The sequence below is a fragment of the Trichosurus vulpecula genome, chromosome 4 (assembly GCF_011100635.1).
Source record: "Trichosurus vulpecula isolate mTriVul1 chromosome 4, mTriVul1.pri, whole genome shotgun sequence".
In the NCBI taxonomy this organism is placed as follows: domain Eukaryota; kingdom Metazoa; phylum Chordata; class Mammalia; order Diprotodontia; family Phalangeridae; genus Trichosurus; species Trichosurus vulpecula.
In genome coordinates, this window is record NC_050576.1 from 107,637,786 (window position 1) to 107,653,651 (window position 15,866).

General features: G+C 39.2%; 1 protein-coding gene across 1 annotated transcript in view; it reads right to left on the minus strand.

Annotated features, from left to right (window-relative positions):
- Positions 1-15,866, minus strand: part of LOC118848584 (N-fatty-acyl-amino acid synthase/hydrolase PM20D1-like) — a 44,681-nt gene that overhangs the window by 22,811 nt on the left and 6,004 nt on the right. Inside the window, exons 2-4 of the mRNA XM_036757526.1 lie at positions 7,618-7,704; positions 932-1,164; positions 517-603 (exon numbers count right to left, since the gene is read on the minus strand). Of these exons, the coding sequence (XP_036613421.1) occupies positions 517-603; positions 932-1,164; positions 7,618-7,704 (407 nt within the window). The remainder of the gene's footprint in view (positions 1-516; positions 604-931; positions 1,165-7,617; positions 7,705-15,866) is intronic.

The window sequence follows — 15,866 nt, forward strand, 5'->3', positions numbered from 1 at the left end:
GCCAGCCCTGACCCATAGTTGACTTAGTGACTTTTCATGGTCAAAACCACACTCCCAGGTAGGCCCCGCCTTGGGCTATTTCCCAGTGAACTCTGGGTAATATGCCTGTGCAGTAGATACTAAATGTGTATGTTCCTTTAAGAACTGACTGCCCCTTAACCACTCCCTAATCCCACCCCAAAACACCTAATTGACATTTTCACCCCCAAATCTTGTATTTAAATTCTGCCTGTACTCCTCTAAGGTTGCAGGTTCCCTAAGAACTCTTGTCCACTGTAAAGCATAATAAATCTTTGCCAACTTGACTTAGAGGATGCTTGAGATAGTTAATTCATTCCAGGTGACCTTGCCCTGGGAACTTTGGTTTGGGATTCCTACATCCCAGGGGTTTCTTTTCTCCCTCAACAGTTCTTACAGGTGAAGGACAAATAGAACTAGTTTAACATCTAAAGCCCTAGGGAACTCAATACTCCAGGGAGCCATCCTGAGTCCTTGGGGGTGCTGTTAATGGATTACCTCTTCATCATGTCCCAGGGAGATGTAGAAAGACCTTTGAGGGACATAGTTTCTTCTCAGCAGCAGTTCCATGGCCTGCAGGATTGCCTGAAGGACATAAGCACAGAGGAAGGACAGGGAGGCTGTGAGGAGGAGCTACTGGGAAAAGTGAAACCAGGAGAGTAATGCCATTCAGAATCCCAGGTCAGATTTCACCAGCATTAAGATTTGGAGATTAGCAAACCTCTCAACAGGACGGGCAAATTCACATCGTGTCAGAGCATTTGGGGCAGTTTCCAAAGAATATGGCTGCCAGAAGAAGAGAGAACCCAGTGGGTTTCCCTCATTCTCTGGGAAAGTAAAAGATTCTCAACATGGGGCAAATGCCTGAATGCTCCCTCCCCTCCATGCCCATTCTGGGTATTGTGAGGCAAACCATAACAGAGTTCTTGTTGTCCAGTGTGCCCCGGCCATAGATGAAGCCATCACGCTCCAGTCCAGAGAAGGGTGGCACCTCCCAGCCATCATCAGAAGCAGGCACAACATCAATGTGAGCAAGTAGCATGTAGGGCTCCAACTTGGGATCTGATCCACGGATGGTGAACAGGTGGCTGTATTCTCCCACAATTTCATGCTGGATGAAGCTAGTGGAGAACATGGAAGGGAAGACTGGGGGGAAAGAGAAAGAAAGAGAGATGCAGGTGGAATAAGGGGAAAGAGAATGACAAACAGAAGGAGAAAGGGGGGAGAGAAGAGAGAATGAATGAGGAAGAGTGAAAGAGAGTAAACAAGCAAGAGAGAGAATAATTTTTTTCTTGGCCACCATACTCTATCCTGTACCCTCCTTTTAAACTATAGCTCAGGGTAATCACTTCGAGGAAGGCTTCCTAGACTAATCAAGTCAATTTTCTTTTTTAATTTAATTTAATTTTCAGTTCCAAATTCTCTTCCCCTCCCACCTTCCCCACCTACTAAAAAGGCAAGAAACAGAAAATCTATTAAAATATATGTAGACATGCAAAAAAAATTCCATATTAGCCATGTTTCAAAAAAAAGCAAGAAAAATAAATAGAAGAGTATATACTTCAATCTACATTCTGAGTCCATTAGTTCTCTACCTGGAGGGAGACAGCATATTTCATTATGACTCCTTTGGAATTATACTGTTGATAAGAGTTACTAAGTCTTTCAAAGTTGATTATCTGTTGTTATTGTAGAAATTGTTCTCCTGGTTCTAATCACTTCACTTCACATCAGTTTTTACAAGTCTTTCCATGTTTCTCTGAAATCATTCCCTTCCTTGGTTCTTATATAGTACAATAGTATTCCATTACATTCATATACCATAACTTGTTCTCTAATTGATTAGAATCCTCTCAGTTTCCAATTCTTTGCTACCACAAAAAGAGATGGTATATTTTTATACATATAAGTCCTCGTCCTCTTTCTTTGATCTCTTCGGGGTATGGACCTAGTAGTGGTATTGCTGAGTCAAAGGGCATGCAATTTAATAGCTTTTTGGGCATAGCTCCAAATTGCTTTCCAGAATGGCTGGACTAGTTTACAGCTCTACCAAGAGTGGGCGATCTGTTTTCCCACATCCCCTTCAGCATTTGTCATTCTCCCTTTTTGTCATTTTAGCCAATCTGACGAATGTGAGATAGCACCTCAGAATTATTTTAAATGTGCATTTCTCTAATTGCTGGTGATTTAGAGAAGTTTCTCTTCTGGCTATTGATAGCTTTGATTTCTTTCTCTAAAATTACCTATTTATGTTTTTTGACCATTAATCAGTTGAAGGAATGGCTTATATTTTTGTGAATTTGACTCATTTTCTTACATATTTTAGAAATTAGACCTTTATCATAGAAACTTGCTGCAAAGATTCTCTGCCCCTCCCCCCAATTCCTGCTTTTCTTCTAATTTAAGCTGCATTGGTTTTGTTTGCATGAACCCTTTTGATTTTATGTAATCAAAATTAACCACTTTACCGCCTATGAACATTTCTATCTCGTTTGATCATGAACTCTTCCCTTGTCCACATTTCTGATAGGTAATTTCTTCTATATTCCAACAATTTGCTTATGATATCATTCTTTATCTCTAAATCATATACCCATTTTGAGCTTATCTTGGTATGTAGTGTGAAACTTTGATCTATGCCTAGTTTCTTCCAGACTGGAAAAAAATTTCCCAACAATTTTGGTCAAATAGTGAGTTCTTGCCCCATTAATTTGGATCTTTGGTTTTTTCAAACACTCGATTACTGTACTCATTTGCTTCTGCATATTGTATACTCAAATCTTTTCCACTGATCGATCTCTCTATTTCTTATACAATACCAAATTGTTTTGATGTTTATAGCTTTGTAGTATAGTTTGAGATCTGGCACTGCTACTTCCCCCTTTCTTCTTTTTCTTATTTTTTTTTTAAATTGATTCTCTTGACATTTGTTCCTCCACATGGATTTTATTACAATTCTTTTTCTAGTTCTATAAAGTAATTCTTTGCTAATTTAATTGGCATGGTCCTGAATAAGTAAATTAATTCAGGTAATATTGATACTTCTATGTGGCAGGTTGTTGTTCAGTTGTATCCGACTTTTTGTGACCCCCATAGATCATATTGTCCATGGGGTTTTCTTGGCAAAGATACTGGAATCATTTGCCATTTTTCCCCCCAGTGGATTAAAGCAAAAAAGAGGTTATGTGACTGGCCTCGCGTCATACAGCTAGTAAGTGTCTGAGGCTGGACTCCAGGTCCGGATCTCTCCACTGAGCTCCCTCTCTCCTATGTGACAATAGATCCCCTTAAGTATTTTACACTATCTATAATTATTTTAAATGGAATTCCTTCTATTTCTTACTGTTGAATTTTGTTCACAACATATGGAAATGCTGATGTTTTGGGGTGATTTATACCCGGAAACCTTGCTAAAGTTGCTAATGGTTTTGATTAGTTTTTTTTGTTTGACTCTCTAGGGTTCTCTAACATCATCTCTAACATCACAACATCATCTAACATCTGTCATCATAACATCTATAAAAAGTGATAGTTTCATTTCTTCAGTGCCTATGCTTATTCTTTCACTATCTTTCTCTTCTCTTATTGCTATAGCTAACATTTCTACAATATTGAACAGTAATGGTGATAACAGACATCCTTGCTCCACCATGCCTCATCTTATTTGAAAGGCTTCTAGCTTATCCCCATCACAGATAATGCTTACTCTTGGTTCTAAATCAAGGGTGGGGAACCTGTGGCCTTTAGGCCACGTGTGGCCATCTAAGTCCTTAAGTGCAGCCCTTTGACTGAATCCAAACTTCACAAAACAAAGGATCCCAAAGCCACATGAGACCTTGAGGCCACAGGTGTCCCACCGCTGTTAATTTAGATAGATACTACTTATCATTTTAAAGGAAACTGTTTATTCCTGTACTTTTGAACTTCTTTTTTTACAAGAATGGTGTTGTATTTTGTGAGAATTTTTTTCTGTATTAACTGAATTAATCATATTTTTTTGGTTGCAATGTAGTCAATTTTACCTATAGTTTTCCTAATATTCAACCAGCCTGCATTCATGATATTAAATTCAGCCTGATAGTAGTATATGGTCTTTGTCATATATTGCTGTAATCTCCTTGCTGGTATTTTTTTTTGCATCAATATTTATTAGAATAATAGATCTATAGTTTTCTTTTTCTGTTTTGACTTTCCCTAGTTAAGGAAGGTATCAAGACCATATTTATGTCATAAAAGGAAACTGGTAGGATTCTTTTTTTAATCTGTCTTTTGAAAGAGTTTAGCATTAGAATTATTCTTTAAGTTTGACAGAATTCAGTTGTAAATCCAGTTAGTTCTTGTTTTTTCCTTAAGGAATTCATTTATGGTTTATTCAATTTATTGTTTCTATGATAGAGTTACTTAAGTATTCTATTTCCTGTTCTGTTAGTCTTGGCAATTTATAATTTTGTAAAATTCATGTATTTCACTAAGATTGTCATTTTACTGTCATATAGTTGGGCAAACTAGCTACTAACAATTGCTTTTATTTCATCTTTACCTATTGTAGATTCTCTTTTTACATTTTTTGATATTAGTAATTTGGTTTTTCTCTTCCTTTTAAAATATCAAGTTAGCCAATATTCTATCCATTTTATTATTTTTTCTCTAAAAAAGAAAACAGCAAGATGCATTGTTATTTCAATGTTTTTATTTTTTACTTTCAATTTTGTTAATTTTTCTTTTGATTATCAGGCTTTCTATTTTGGTGTTTAATAGGAGATTTTTAATTGGTTAGTTGAATGCTCGAGTCTCTCTCTCTTTCTCTCTTATACATTTTCTACTACATTCTGCTTTGGTTACATCTCACAGATTTTGGTATGCTGTCTCATTGTTGTCATTATCTTTAATAAAATTATTGTTTTTATAATTTGTTCTTTGACCCACCTATTCTTTAGAATGAAGTTATTTAATTTCTAATTAATTATTAATCTGTGCTGCAAAGGCTCTTTATTGAATGTGATTTTTATTGCACTATGGTAAGAAAAGATACATTTAATATTTCAATTTTTCTGCATTTGTTTGTAGATTTTTATGTCTATGGCCAATTTTTTTGAAGGTGACATGCATAGCTGAGAAATAGGTATACTCCTTTCTATTCCTACTCAATATTTTCCAGAGGTTTATAATATCTATCTTTTCTAAAATTCTCTTCCTCTCCTTAACTTTCTTGTTTATTTTATTGTTAGATTTATCTAAATCTTATATGGGTAAATTGAGACACCTCCTCCCCCCATTATAATTTTACTATTTCCTTCTGTAAGTCATTTAACTTTTCATTTAAGAATTTACATATTATACTATTTGGTGCATATGTGTTCAGTATTAATATTAATTCATTACTCTGGTGCCTTTTAATAAAATGCAGTTTGCCTGTTTGTCTCTTTTAATTAGGTCTATTTTTGTTTTCCTTTATCTGAGATCATGATTTCTACCCCTGCCTTCCATAAAAGATTCTGCTCAAGCACCTTATCATAACTCTATGTGTACCTTTCTGTTTCAAGTGTGCTTCTTGTAAACAATATTTTATTGGATTGTGGTTTCTAATCCATTCTGATATCATATTCCATTTTATGGATGAGTTTGTTAACTGTGTATTTCCCTCCATCCTATTTTATTAAACATTTTCTTTCTTATTCTGACCCTTCTTTAAGAGTCTGTTTTGCACCTGATCACTGCCTCTCCTAATCCACCATCCCTCTTGTTCTATTCCTCTCTCCCTTTTTCTGAACCCCTTCTCTGTTGGGTCAGCTGAATTTCTATACTGAATTATATGTATATGTATTCTCCCTCCATGAACCAGTTCAGATGAGAGTGAGGTTCAAATGTTGCTCAATCCCCCTCCCTGCACTGCTGCCTCCATTGAGTAATTTCTTCCTTTCAAATTGTATTTACATGAGTTAATTTTCCCCAATTTTTTCTTTTTCTCTTTTCCCCTCTCCCCAACCTTCCATTCTTCTTTTGAGATCATCCCAACATACCAGATTTGCATACAGGCTCTGATACGTTCTGAGGGGTTACATGTATCATCTCCAAGTCCATTTTCCAACCTGCTAGCATACTCTGTGACTTTACATCTTCTTCTTTTTAATTGTGCAACAATGTTTCTGATAAAGAATGCCTGTCAGAGCTCTCCGGTTAAATCTCTACATTTGATGGGGTCAACATGATTATTATTATTATTCTTTTAATACAAAGCTGTAGGATTTTACATTTGGAAAGGACCTTGAAGATTGTTTAGTCTAACACCCTCAATTTACAGATGAGGTACAGTAAGGGGTGGTCTAGGATTCAAACTTGGGCCTTTCACCCTAGATTCCATGTTCTCTCTACCACACCACACTACTTGATGTATCATAGGCCAACCGGTAGAGTGCTATGGGCTCAATGACTGGAACATAGTATGAGATTAAGAAATACTTCTTCACAGACTTGTAGATGGCAAATAAATGAGAGTAACAACTACTGTATCCAGAGCCCTTGCAAGCAGGTTTGACCCTAATATATACAAATCCAAGGAGTTCAGAGCATTGTCTCAGGATCTTTTCCTGAACCTTAAGGTAGTTCTCTAGGATACACAAATCTCAAAGGATGCTTTTTGTAAAAACTAGGTCATATAGAAATTCCAGGGGCTCTATGATTTTGGTGTTCTCCGTACTCCCTCCAATAGTGCCTATCACAACCCATCATCCCCACCCATTCTGTGCAACTCTTGTTCATCATCTTCCACAAATGAGACATGGGATCTGCTCAATGCTGTGATTCCCTTGAATTACTAGCCTACTGGTCTTTTTCTTTATTCTCTTCTTTTTTTATTCCCTACTCATTTTATTTTTCAGTTTTCATTTTCTCTCTCTTCCCTCTCTCAAATAAAAAAAGGAAAGAAAAAAAGAAAAACAAAACCCTTCCAATAGATATGCACAGTCAAAGAAAGTGAATTCTGGCACTTGGACTTCCAGTCTCCCTTGATCTTCCAAAGAGGAAATAATTAGGACTTCTATTTCTTTCCCTCATTCTTCCCCCAACCTTTGTACCTAGACTAGAAGCAGTAAACTCTTTACCACTGGGGGAAATGGGGAGCATTAGTCTTATCAATTAGTCTTGTAATTCTGGAGAAGAGGGTGTCCACCTTTAGCATGAGGTATACCTCCAAGGAAATGGTGACACAACTCACTCACTATTCTAGAAACTTGCAGAGACAGAAGAGTTATGGTTATGCCTTTTAGGTTGTTCTAGTTGGCTCTCTGACAAGCAGATCTGGGGCAAAGAATGGAAAAAAAGTCCAAATGTGATGAGCCTTCAAAGACCAAAAGTTTCAACTTCTGATCTTTCTCACCTCCTCCCATATTGAACAGGAATAGTTCCCACCAACCCGGTCTCTATCTCTAAGGTAAAAAATTATGCAAAGAAAATGAACCCTTCTGGACTAGTCAATAGTTAAAGGTCATGATCCATCCCGGAGCAAGGACTTTGGGCAATCAGCTTTGAAAATGGGCAAAGTCTCAAGAGAAGGTGCCCTGTTCCCATCACTTCCACATCTAGAACTGTTCTTGCTGTTACCTTTCCGAAGGTGTTCTCCAAACTCAAGCAGGGCTGTGGTGTTGATATTGTCAGAGGTGAAAGCCACTGTGGGTATCTGAATTGCTTCTGTTGGGAGTTGGAAGAACAAAAACCACAGGTTAAAACCCACTAATAGGATTTCAAGCTGAAGAGTTTATTTTTAGTGATTTTTGTCCAGGTCCTCCATTTCGAAGATGAAGAAACGGGAGCCTGGAGATTGGAAGTGATTTGTTCAACAGCTCAGCTTCCAACCCAGGATCTTCTGACTTGAACACACTTTCTATTAGACCATGCAATTTCTTCTGTATAAATAACCAGTATAAGGTATGTGCACATATTTCAAGGTTAATGATCAGTCATTCCACTCTTACCCCTGATCTCCTGAGTGACATAAAGAACTCTGTATTAGATATTAAGAGAGGAGTACAGTGTGATATAGTGCAAAGGTGGTTAAATTTGGAGTCTGAGGACCTGGGTTCAAATCCTGGCTCTGATATTTATAAGCTATGAAACCCTGGACAAATCACTTTATTGGGCCTTACTGTTCTCCTCTGTAAAATGAGGAGGTTGGACTAATGATCTTAAGGTCCTTCCTAGCTCCAGATCTCTGACTCTGTGATCGTAGGAAATAGAAGATTGGGGAGCTAATAAATCTTGGGCACTGGCTGTGAGATGAGCATAGATCTGAATCTCCACTGGCAGGGCGGAGCCAAGATGGCCGCATGAAGGCAGCATCTTACCGGAGCTCTCTCACAAGGTCTGTCAGATTCCCATAAAAAAGTGAATTGGAGCAGATTTGAGAGAGTCAGAAACCGTGAGCAGTCTGCGTGGGGTAAATTTCTGAGCTGGGAGAGTCTGAAAGGCCAAAGGCACGAATCTGTAGGCTTGGAGAGTGCTCAGTGTGGGGTGTACGGAGCTGCTCCAGACCAAAGCGGAAGCAGTCGGCCGGGAAATCCACGTGGGAGACAGGCTGGGAGAAAGCTGGGTGCCCGAAACTGGCGGAGATCCCCAGACCTCCCAATGCAGGATGGCAGTCTGTGGAAGCGACCAGAGGCAGCGCAACAGGAAAACACCAACTCCTGATGCTTACAGCCCAGAAACTCGACTTCTTGAACTTCCAGGAGACCTAATGGCCAGGTAAATGGCTCTAATCCCTTCCCCCCTCACCCAGAGAATTCCTCAGAAAAAAAAAGAAAGCTGGAACAGAGGAGAAAGAAGTGGGGCTTCAGTGGACAAATAGTAGAAGTTCATTAGCCCCAGAGGGGCAGAGTCGGCAGGGGTCAATGCCAGGAGCTCAGATGTAATCTTGCTCCCCCAGGGGAAGTGCCAGAGATCAGCTCAAACAACAAACAGCTGAGACCATTGCTGAAAAGCAAGTGCTGGAGAGCACCCATAGGGAGTGAGACGCCAGGGAGCCAGACCCCTCCCCGACACCTCAGGAAACTGAAGGCTATAATTCTAGACTCACAATCCCCAGAATAAGAAAGCTGGGACAGAGAGCCCTGAGCCCCATAGGCAGAAATTTGTTGTAAAGCCAGGAAAAGGCAAAACAACAAACATGAAAAAGAACACAAAAAAACCGAGGACAATAGATTCTTTTTATGGAGACAGGCAGGATCAAAATACCAATATGGAAGAGCACAGCAATGACACTATAGACGTGTCTGATACCTCAAAAGGTAATGGGAACTGGTCTCCAGCCCAAAAAGCATTGCTGGAAGAGCTAAAGGAGGATTTTAAAAACCAAATTAGGGAGCTAAAAGAAGACGAAATCAAGTCCCTAAAGAATAAGATTGGTGAAATGGCTATGGAGATACAGAATCTAAAGAGAGAAAATGACAGCCTGAGAGGTAAAATCAACTAATTGGAAAAGGAGACTCAAAAGCAAAATGAAAACACTAACTCATTAAAAATTGGAGTTGAGCAAGTGGAAGCTAATGAATCTATGAGGCACCAAGAAGTAGTAAAGCAAAATGTTAAGAATGAAAAAATAGAAAAAAAAATGTGAAATATCTGATTGGGAAAACAACTGAACTGGAAAATAGATCCAGGAGAGACAATTTAAGAGTTATTGGTCTACCGGAAATCCACGAAAAAAGGAGCCTTGACAGTATCTTCGAAGAAATTATCAAAGACAACTGCCCAGAGGTCCTAGAACCTGAGGGCAAAATAGTCATTGAAAGAATTCACTGATCACCCCCTGAAAGAAATCCCAAACTGAATCCCCACTGGCCCACTCAACTACAGAATTAGAAGGGACCTCCAAAGCCACATAGCCCAACCTATTGTTGAAGGGGAAAGATATTAGCACTCTACTCTTTGCTTTAGGCACAAGTTGTCCAGAAACAATTTTCTTGAATTTAACATTAATCTAACATCCAAGTGTTTCGAGCTTGGAGAGAGGGAGATGTCTAAACGGTGGTAGTACTACTCCCCTTTCCCAATACTCTGAACAAGTCTCTGAAGTAAAGAAATCTAGAAGAAGGAGGAGAAGGAAGAGAAAGAGGAGGAAGAGGAGAAGAAAATAAAGAAGGAAGAGGAAGGAGAGGAGGAGATACAAAAGAAAAATGTTAATGGCTTAACATTCCAGAAGAGTTGAATAACAAAAGTCAGGATCCCATTCCAGGGATCAACCTCCCCAAGGATTAAAAGAGATTCCACCCTTCAAATCAAAATACCTATTTAGAATTTTTTTAATGAATAAGTCAGTCAATAAACATTTATTAAATGCCTGCTATATGCCAGGTAGTATGGCAAATGATAGGGATACAAAGAAAGTTAAAAGACAGTCTCTACTTTCAAGGAATTCACAATCTAATTTCAACAAATATGTACAAACAAGCTCTATATGGGATATATTGGAAATAATAAAGAGAAGCAGGAACTAGGATGAAAGAGGATCAGAAAAGGCTTCCTTTGCAAGGTTGTAGTTTAGCTGGGTCTTGAAGGAAGCCAAGGAAGTTGGGAGGAGGAGATGAGGAACATTCCAGGCTAGATACTAGGCAGTGAAAATGCTTGGAGTGAGGAAATAGAGTGTCTGGTTTGAGGAACAGCAAAGAGGCTAGAATCCCTTTCCCTTTGAATGGAATAGAGAATTTCCTAGGGTGACTCTGCTTCAGGTGTTGGGGAAGGTAAGAGCGTAAAGAAGACAAAGTATGGTGTCCACACAATCTATTTCCTTATGAAAATGTTTTGTTATCTTTGTCATTCACTTTTCCAAGGAGGGCAAATCTGGAAAAGACGTCAGATCAGAGATAATATTTTTAAAACACTTTCAGTTGTGCTAAAATAGAGGTTTTCAGTATTCTTCTGCAAGATAGAAGGGATTCTTGGCTATGTATAATCATGAAACCATGCTGACTGGGTCTACTACAAAGTTATATTATATAATCTCAACCAGGCCCTTATAGAAGGAAGCCAAACCTTTTACAGCTCCCTATTTAACTCACTCTCCCACTCTCCAAAGCAGCTCTTCCAAACCTTTTCATCCCTTCTGGAACTCCCATGGCTCTCTCTTTTCACACCTTCTCAGCTGAGAACCTAAGCTCATATTTCACTGAAAAAAATGTAGGCCATTGGAGAGAGCTCCTTCTTCAAGCCTGTTCCTTCCTCAACTCCCATCACTCAGATGCCTTCCAGCACCATTTCCTCCTTCACTCCTGTCTCACATGAAGAGGAGGCCATTCTCCTTACCAAGACAAATCCTCTACATGCACAAATGTTCCCCTTCTATTGCATCTTCTAGCTGATCATCCCCTTCCTCATTTCCACCTTTCAGTTATATTTGATTTCTCCTGGTCTACTGGCTGTTTCCTTGCTGCCTACAAACATGTTCTTGCCTCTCCCATCTTCAAAAACCCCTCCCTACATCTGTTTATTCCCATTAACTATCATCTCATAGAACTCTCTTCTGGCTAAACTTCTTGAGAAAGCTGACAGCAATAGGTGCCTCCACTTCCTTTCCTCTCAATTCTCTTTTAGACTCACTACAGTCTGGCTTCAGTCTCATTGTTCAGTTAAAGTTGCTCTCTTCCAAGTTACCGATGGTTTCTTAATTGCCAAATCCAATGGCCCTTTCTCAATCTCCATCCCTCTCTGCAGGTGAAGGTGCCATCAGTCACCCTCTTCTTGATACTCTTCTCCCTAGGTTTTTTGGACATGGCTCTCTCCTGGTTCTCCTAACACCTGTCTGACCAGTCCTCAGTGGTCTCCTACCCTTGAGGTTAGGGTGCACAGTTTATATATTCTTTCCACAGGGGCTGATGTCACCCCATCATTTCAGCTGTGGACAGAGGAAATACCTCTTTTATCACACCAACCCCTGGATTTGGGCTATCTAGACAAAAGAATCTGTCTCCACTTAAGCTTAATATAACACAGTGGGCTTCCCTACTTTAGGTTAAATTACTTGTAAGCTTGGATTGGGGCTGACCAGGACAAGGACAGTCAATGCAATCTCGTTATCAGTAATATCCTTCTGAAGAAAAACTGAACATGTATTAGGGCATAGAGATATTACAAAGAAATGTAAAAAGATACAAATAGTAAACATGTCCTTAATAGACCATAACACAACAAAAACAGGCTATGTATACCCAGCAGTTAGCACAGTGGCTGGCATAGGGTAGGTACTTAAAAATTTTAGTAGACTGACTGACATACATGACAACTGATTATTCAAACTCTGCTTGAAGTCTTCCTAAGGAAGTGGGCTTTATTTCATGAGGCAGTTCATTCCACTGTTCAAACATTCTAATTGTTATTATGTTTACCCTTACATCAAACCTAAATCTACCACTTTGCATAGCCATTGTTTCTAGTTCTGCCTTTTGGGGCTAAGCAGAACAAGTCTAATTTCTTTTCTTTTTTACAATCCTTCAAAGACTTGAAGGAAGCTATAATGTGGCCTCTAAATTTTCTGATTGTTTAATGGTTTGGTCTTAAGTTTCTTACCATCCTTGATATCATCTTCTTTCGGATGTGCTCCAGTTTGTCTATATCTGTCCTAAAATGAAGCATCTAGAACTGAATATGGTATTCCATATGGGGTCTGACCAATTTGGAATACAGCAGAGTACTCCTGATTTTAGACATTGCTTCTCTTAATGTAGCTTAAGATAACAACAGTTTTCTTGGTTTCCATGTTAACACTGTTGTTTCATACTGAGCTTGTAAAAAAAGTAAAGCATTAAAGCCCGCAGGAAATGTTTTTTAGCCACACATCCCTCCTCCTGTACTTTTGAAATTGATTTTTTGAGCCAAGTGTTGGATTTTGCCTTTTTTCCTATCTTTAAACCCCACTCAATGAATATGACAAGAATTTGGGCTACAGCAAACATCTTACTGAATACAAAAGAATAGTTACTGAAGATTTCTATAGCTATAACCACTCTCTCTTTTCCACAGTGATTGCTCTAAACTCTTTCCTCCATCCTTAAGTCTCCAAATACTGTTTATTTCCAATTCCCATACTTACAGGAGATAATTGGTCCCCCTAGTTCACCGATCCAGCCATAAAGCACTTTACTTCTATCACTTTTCAACCAGTTAATGTGTCATAAGTATCAACTGAACCCTTCTGATCTGCTAGGCAGCTTCGAGCAATACTAGCGTCTGTAGCAGAAAGAACAATACATTGGGAACTGGATCACTTGGGTTCAAGTTTCAGCTACAGTGGTTACTAAAAATTGCTTTCACTTCTACAGTGCTCTATAATCCCAGCATCAGCAGACTTTTCCATACCACTTCATGGTTAACAAAATGCTTTACATCCACTATCTTATATATGTTTCCTAACATCCCTGTGAGATAGGTGGCACAGATGGTATTATCCACATTTAATAGAGGAGAACACAGATGCACAGAGAAGTTAAAGTCACACCAACAGGGAGCAGCAGAGGCAGCATTTGAACTCATGTCCTGAGTCTCAAAATCTAGTCCTTTAAGGCTCTCTACAATCTAGTTCCAATATACCTTCTCAATCTTATTTCATGCTACTCCTTTTCACAAATTCCATAATCTAGACTGGATCCTGGTCTACCTTTGTTCTTTGTGTCCTCTGTGCATTCTCAAAGGCTGCTCTCCATACCTAGAACCTGTTCCTTCTTCGCCTCCCTCTAACTATTGAAATCCTTCTTTTTCTTCAAATCAAGTGAGATATTTGTAAAATGCTTATCACAGTGTCTGACACATAATAAATGCTTGTTCCCTTCCTGCTTCCCCTTCCATCAAAGTCCAGCTTAAATGCTGTCCCCCATATCATGTATTCCCTTACCTTACTAGCTGAAAATGAGATTTTTCTTCATATTTTCTTATAGAACTTTATCTGGATCTCTCCTTTGCTTTTAAAGGTTGGGGTCCAGGGAGGGGTGTGTGTGACTACTCTCATAAGTTGCAAGGAGTATCTCCTATGCATCTGGCCTCCTACCACTATGAGGTTCATGAGACCCCATGTGTTAGCTTCCCTTTAATAATCTGCTAGTAGATAAAATTACCTCAAAGCAAAGGCATTTACTAAGACGGTTTAGTAAAACAGTACCTATGCAACATTCCTCCCTAAGTATGAGATGCAGTTCCTCAAATATAGACAACATCCAAAGGAAGAGAAGACACACAAACTTGGGTAACAGTGGTAGTGAAGTACACATGTAAGAACATGTGTGGTCAAGATATCTCGAGCCTCTGGTTCTGCGGAGCAATAATGTGTTTTCTCTTTTTGTGGGAATTCAGACATTATTCCTCCTGAGTACTTTGTTTTTTTTTGGGCAGGTCACTCAGCTATGTTCCTTTGCATGGGTCAGTTCTCATCTGCTAGGGACACTCTCCTTTGTACCCATGGTCAACTATTTTCTCTGCTATTAAGGGTCACGCTCCTTGAAACTGCTTTGTCCTCGAGTAACTGTGACTTTGGTTTTGTGTCTGAGAGGACAGTATGTTTCTCTGTACACTCAACTGTGCCATGTACTGTCTTGAGCAAATAAACCCCTGAACTTCTGGATAGGGTGTTTCCTATTGGGTGACTATTTCTATTGTTAAGTTGGGGAGGAGAGAGAAATCACTTCTTTCCCCCTCTGCTGCCCTCCAGAGTAGGCACAGTGGTCATACTCCCAGAAACTGTTCCCAACATATATTCATCTGAATGGATTCAAGCTGACTCCACTGGAAAGTTTTGTCTTTCAAGGGTTGCCCAGAGGCATGATCATTTGCAGGTCGGTGGCCAGGTTTTCTTTCTAATTCAGCCAAGTTGGCACTTCATAAAAGCACCATAGGTTGTGAATATGTACACTTAACATTTTGCTATCTGCTCCTTACTTTCTGGTATTACATTCTGGTCAAACCTCCTGACCATTTCAGAAATTGGATAACTGAGGCCCTTGTGACCTGTCTCCAGTCACACAGTATCAGGGGCATAAAAAAAGATCCAGAATGCTTATACTCAATCGTGGTCTTGTCCTTTACTTCCTTCTGCCCAGAATCAAAGAATTGTAAATTATAAGTTGGAAGAGACTTCAGAGGCTGTCTAGCCCAAACCCATTTTATATGTGAGGAGCAGAAGGAACATGCCCAAGGTTACAAAGAAAGTGGGAAATGGCAGAGATGGGATATAACCCAGGTTTCCTCACTCTAAATTCAGTGTTCTTTTCACTGTATCATGCTGTAGTCACATTGTTTAAACTATGTGCCTACAGAGTTTAAAAGAAACCAAGCCTGATTTGCAGTGAACACCTTGTCCTGCCTCCTCCGGCAATTGCTTAATAAGTTCATTCAAGTTTCATAACCAATCACAGTGGTTAGCTGATACATGTGTCTCTGCTCATACTAAGAGTTGGGTATGAAACTGCCCCAAATGTGTTTATGTTGGCAGTATCTTTTAATCCTTTACTGAGCCCTAGAGAAGGGAGTAGAGCAAAGCTGAATTTGGTGTTGTGCAAAGTCAAGCCCTGTTAACTTCTAGACCTCTCCAGTCTCTATTCTTCTTTCTTCTTAGGGATCAGAGGAGGAGAAATTCATTAACTTCAGTCAGGTTTGGCTTTCTAACTATTCTGAAAAGCCATCACGTGAATCTATGAAGTGAAGAGATTCCTTTTAAAAGAGACCATTATAAAAAGATCAACTAGTGTAATGAAATGAACATTGGTCTATCACTAGTTTAATGGGGGGAGGTATGTGGGGTGGATTTGGCCAGAACTACAGGAGGTTAATTCTTTTCTTTTGAGATGCTAGAGTGGAATTTTATAGTCCTTTATCCA